This window comes from Zingiber officinale, chromosome 9A, assembly GCF_018446385.1.
Source record: "Zingiber officinale cultivar Zhangliang chromosome 9A, Zo_v1.1, whole genome shotgun sequence".
In the NCBI taxonomy this organism is placed as follows: Eukaryota; Viridiplantae; Streptophyta; class Magnoliopsida; order Zingiberales; family Zingiberaceae; genus Zingiber; species Zingiber officinale.
In genome coordinates, this window is record NC_056002.1 from 45,471,787 (window position 1) to 45,476,178 (window position 4,392).

General features: G+C 42.9%; 2 protein-coding genes across 2 annotated transcripts; one reads left to right on the top strand and one right to left on the bottom strand.

The window, feature by feature from the left end:
• Window positions 1–705: 705 nt before the first annotated feature.
• On the bottom strand, window positions 706–1,797 carry LOC122020661 (putative germin-like protein 2-1). Its single transcript, XM_042578670.1, has 2 exons — window positions 1,543–1,797; window positions 706–1,423 (listed from the first exon to the last, which is right to left on the bottom strand). The coding sequence occupies exons 1-2, from the start codon at window positions 1,712–1,714 to the stop codon at window positions 864–866; spliced, it is 732 nt and encodes a 243-aa protein (XP_042434604.1). The 5' UTR covers window positions 1,715–1,797; the 3' UTR covers window positions 706–863.
• A 494-nt stretch (window positions 1,798–2,291) lies between these two features.
• On the top strand, window positions 2,292–3,295 carry LOC122020635 (putative germin-like protein 2-1). Its single transcript, XM_042578640.1, has 2 exons — window positions 2,292–2,493; window positions 2,607–3,295. The coding sequence occupies exons 1-2, from the start codon at window positions 2,367–2,369 to the stop codon at window positions 3,164–3,166; spliced, it is 687 nt and encodes a 228-aa protein (XP_042434574.1). The 5' UTR covers window positions 2,292–2,366; the 3' UTR covers window positions 3,167–3,295.
• The last annotated feature ends 1,097 nt before the right edge of the window (window positions 3,296–4,392 follow it).

Here is a 4,392-nt window from a genome sequence, read left to right on the forward strand (position 1 = left end):
CGTCCCGACCTGCACGCTGGGTCTGATTCCCGACCCGCATATGTTTGCTTTCATCCAAGGCATGAGCGTTCCGACCCGCACGCTGGGTCTGACCGCCGACCCGCACGTTGGGTCTGTCCGCCGACCCGCATCTGTTTGCTTTCATCCAAGGCATGAGCGTTCGGACCTGCACGCTGGGTTTGATTCCCGACCCGCCTATGTTTGCTTTCATCCAAGGCATGAGTGTTCCGACCTGCACACTGGGTCTGATTCCTGACCCGCATCTGTTTGCTTTCGTCTAGGGCATGAGCGTTCCGACCCGCACGCTGGGTCTGTAAGCAGACCTGTCGGTATTCTTCATCTATAGCTATATGTGGCCCATGAACCCCTTTACTACTTACTATCAGGGCTAAGCCACTTCTGACTCTCTTGACCTCCTCGTCAGCTGGACTATTGACCGGCCATGTTGGCCTGACTTCTGACTTTCTTGACCTCCTTGTCAGCTAGACTGTTTACCAGTCACGTTGGCCTGACTTCTGACCCTCTTGACCTACTCGTCAGCCGGACTGTTGACCGGTCATGTTAGCCTGACTTTGACCCTCTTGACCTCTTCGTCAGCTGGACTGTTGACCGGTCACGTTGACCTGGCTTTAAGCCACATCATCTTATCGACTCCACAAAATACGTACCGTATCAATAATGATTCTTTATTTTTCCATTTTTCGCTTAGCTTCTTTTATTGATTTGGAATCCAAAAATAGTAAAGCAACAGAATTGCAACGTAGAGTAACAACAACGAATACATCATGCAGATGATCTATTGGCAATTAATTAATTAATTAATTAAGCGAGTGAGTGAGGGTTGGTTGAGAAAGTGAAAGTTGCTAATTGTTGTTGTCCGTCCATTGTTGAGCTTGGAGCCGGTCAACGAGGCGTTTGTCCACCTGAAAAGCCTTGGCGAGCACATCATCGGAAATGGGCGGCGTCGAGCCGAACACAGCCTTGGCAATGGTAATGACGCCCGGGTTTTGACTGCTGAGACCGGCGAGCGCAACGGCATTGTATTTGCCCGTGTTGAGTTGGAAGTGGATGAGGCCTTGGGGGAACACAAAGACGTCACCCTTCTTCAAATTCTTAGTGAAGAGGCGGTTGGTTTGGCCGATGTTGGACGTCACAAAGCCGACGTAGAGCTCTCCTTCTAGCACGACGAGGATCTCAGTGGCGCGAGGGTGGGTGTGGGGAGGGTTGAGCCCATTAGGCGCGAAGTCTATGCGAGCCAAGGAGATGCCGAGGGTGTTCAGCCCGGGGATCTTATTCAGGTTGACGGCGGTGACGTTGGAGCGGACATTGTTGACGGTGTTGCCGGGCTTGTCGAGGCCAGAAGTGTAGAAGTCGTCGGCTGTGACGTCGTTCATGTTCTTGCATACGGCGCCGTTGACGAACACTGCAAAAAGGTAAGGTCCGATTGGTAAACATATGCATGCATGCATGCGTACTGGAAAATGGAAATGAAAGCGCTTAGTTTGCTTGTTGGCGGGGGAGGAGGAGTAAAGCTATATGCACCTTTGGAGCTATCATCTGCGACGCAGAAGTCCTGAAGGGGACTAGGATCTGAAGCCAATACAGCAAGAGCGAAAGCCAAGGCGAGGAGTGCGACGAGGAGCAGTTTCATAGCCATGTCTTTGATTAATTGTATCACTGAGCTGAGCAATGGTATATTGGTATTGCTATGCATGCATTAATAGGTTTATATAGAAAAGAAGTAGGCTTGAAAGTTGAAACATTCTTCGCCCTGCCCTGCTCTGCTCTGCTCTGCTTTCATTTGGTAGCGTGCGTGAGAAGAGAGATCATGAAATGGTAAACTAAAAGCGCATGACATGCTCAGTCTTCACCTGCTCCTTAATCATCAGAGTAATTAACTACTTGGTCTTATCTTATTACTTGACCAATTAAAAGTTTAATTTTCGCCTGAGAATTTGACCATATCATATGGTGCTACCTACCAAATACAAGACATGCACAATTAATTAAAGCTAATTGACTTAGTGATCCTCTACGTCCTTTATATTAATTTACTTGGCCAACATAGAAGCAAATTAGAATGGGCAACACTATATAATTAATGCGTTTATCATCGTATTAATTAATTGATTATATTGGCTTGTACTTAACTAATCCACGTTCCCATTAATGCTCATATTTGAATTATACATTTATAATAAGTCAAAGTCAAAGTAAGGAAAGATTAGTTCAAACCTTCTAGTCTGGTAGTCTATATATATATCCCTTTCCTCTAACCTATTCGCATATCATTCATTGCAGCTAGCAACCAACCGTCGTTTCTACTCTTTTATACATTAATCTCCTAAACAAATTAATTAGCTAAGATGATGGCTAAAATTCTTATGGTTATTGCTGCTCTCCTTGCTTTGCAATTGGCTACCTCTCGTGTAGTATGGGCATCTGATCCTAGTCCACTTCAAGACTTTTGTGTCGCCGATAACAGCTCCAAAGGTTTATATACATAACTTCTTCTCCCTTAGCTTAGCTTAGCTTGGTTGATTTAATTTAGAGCGGCTTGTCTAATTACATGCATCTTATTTATTCATTGGTTCCTTGATTTACAGTGTTTGTCAATGGATTCGTTTGCAAGAGCATGGATGACGTGAAAGCCGAAGACTTCTTCACCTATGGCCTCGACAAGCCCGGCAACACCATAAACAAGCTAGGCTCCAACGTCCGTGCAGTCAATGTGAATACAATTCCTGGGCTCAACACACTCGGCATCTCCATGGCTCGCATCGACTTCGCCCCTCGCGGACTCAACCCACCCCACACCCACCCTCGCGCCACTGAGATCCTCACCGTGCTAGAAGGAGAGCTCTATGTTGGCTTTGTGACATCCAACATCGGCCAAACCAATCGCCTTTTCACCAAGATTCTGAAGAAGGGCGATGTGTTTGTGTTCCCTCAAGGCCTTGTCCACTTCCAATTCAACCGTGGCCATACAAGAGCTACTGCAATCGCTGCTCTAAGTAGCCAAAACCCCGGTACCTTAACCATTGCAAATGCAGTTTTTGGCTCAAAACCCTCCATATCCGATGAAGTTCTCGCTAAGGCTTTCCAAGTGGATCGGAAGATTGTTGACCGACTCCAAGCTCAATTCTGGATGGATAACAACAATTAGATATATAGGAGATGTTTGAATATCATATATATTATCAATATTATCGTTACAATGCATGGGTTATTATAACCAGTGTAATTGACTTACTTAATAAAGTAATTTGTCATGTAACCATTTAATTTATTTCAATAATAAAGATGATGATGATGAGATATTTTATTTGAATAATGATATAATATGAGATCCATTTTGTTTGAAACCTAGGTTTAATCATGCTAACAAAGACAAAAGCGTCAAATTTATAAATTATGGTGTTTAATTGTACCTTTTAAATTACAAATTAAGCTACAATTATATATATGATTGAAATAGACTTAATTAATCAATATAAAAGTTTATGCATGGTACATCCGTCCAACCTTTTTTCTCAACATACCTAGCTTTGTCGACATGTACACTTCAACAAAGATTTTCATAACACATCTAGCTTGTTTGATTTATTATATGTACTATCGATGTGATTTGTCCATCCCTCTAATTATATGCCTAACTCAATTGGCTTTCTTGAATTGTCTTGGACATAATTAGTCAATCGAATTTGCCATGTCTAATATTTTTGAGCCACCTAGCACGACGATGCGATAATTTCATTTAGCTTGTTCGGCATACTTAGCTTGATTGACACCATTGTCTACTACTACCCTAATTGACATGCGTAATTAGCTTAGCTAACCCACTTGGTCCTCTCATAAAATGAATCTGCCCCGCTCACCAAATACAATTGACCAACCTACTTCTCCCAACATAATAGACTTACCCAATCAATTATAATCCATTTGGGATATTTTGAATACAAGTTATTCATGACCTTAGATGCATTAAATATAAAGAAGAGATTGTCTGTGCATACTTTTGAGGTATGTGCAATGGGGAGAAGGGAAAAGTCTAAAGTTAGAAATTTTATTCTCCTATGGTGGAAATTGGAAAATTTCTAGCTAGCTCCATGGGTAGCTTAGGTGTAGGGAGAGATTGTTTTTTGTCCCATTTCATTTTTTTGATTTCTTTAGCTTATATAATGAATTGACAAACATAAAAAAAAAAGAGAATACCCGGTCACACGAAAATTTTCCACCGTTGTCAGAGTAAATCGGGAAGCGCTTGCGGTGGACGACCTAGAAGCTTAGCATCCCTTGGTGGTGAGTCCCATTTGAAGAAAAAAAAACCCTGCAATTGTCCCGTATCTGAGAATCAAACCGTGGGTGCCTAGGTGACAATTGGACGCCCTT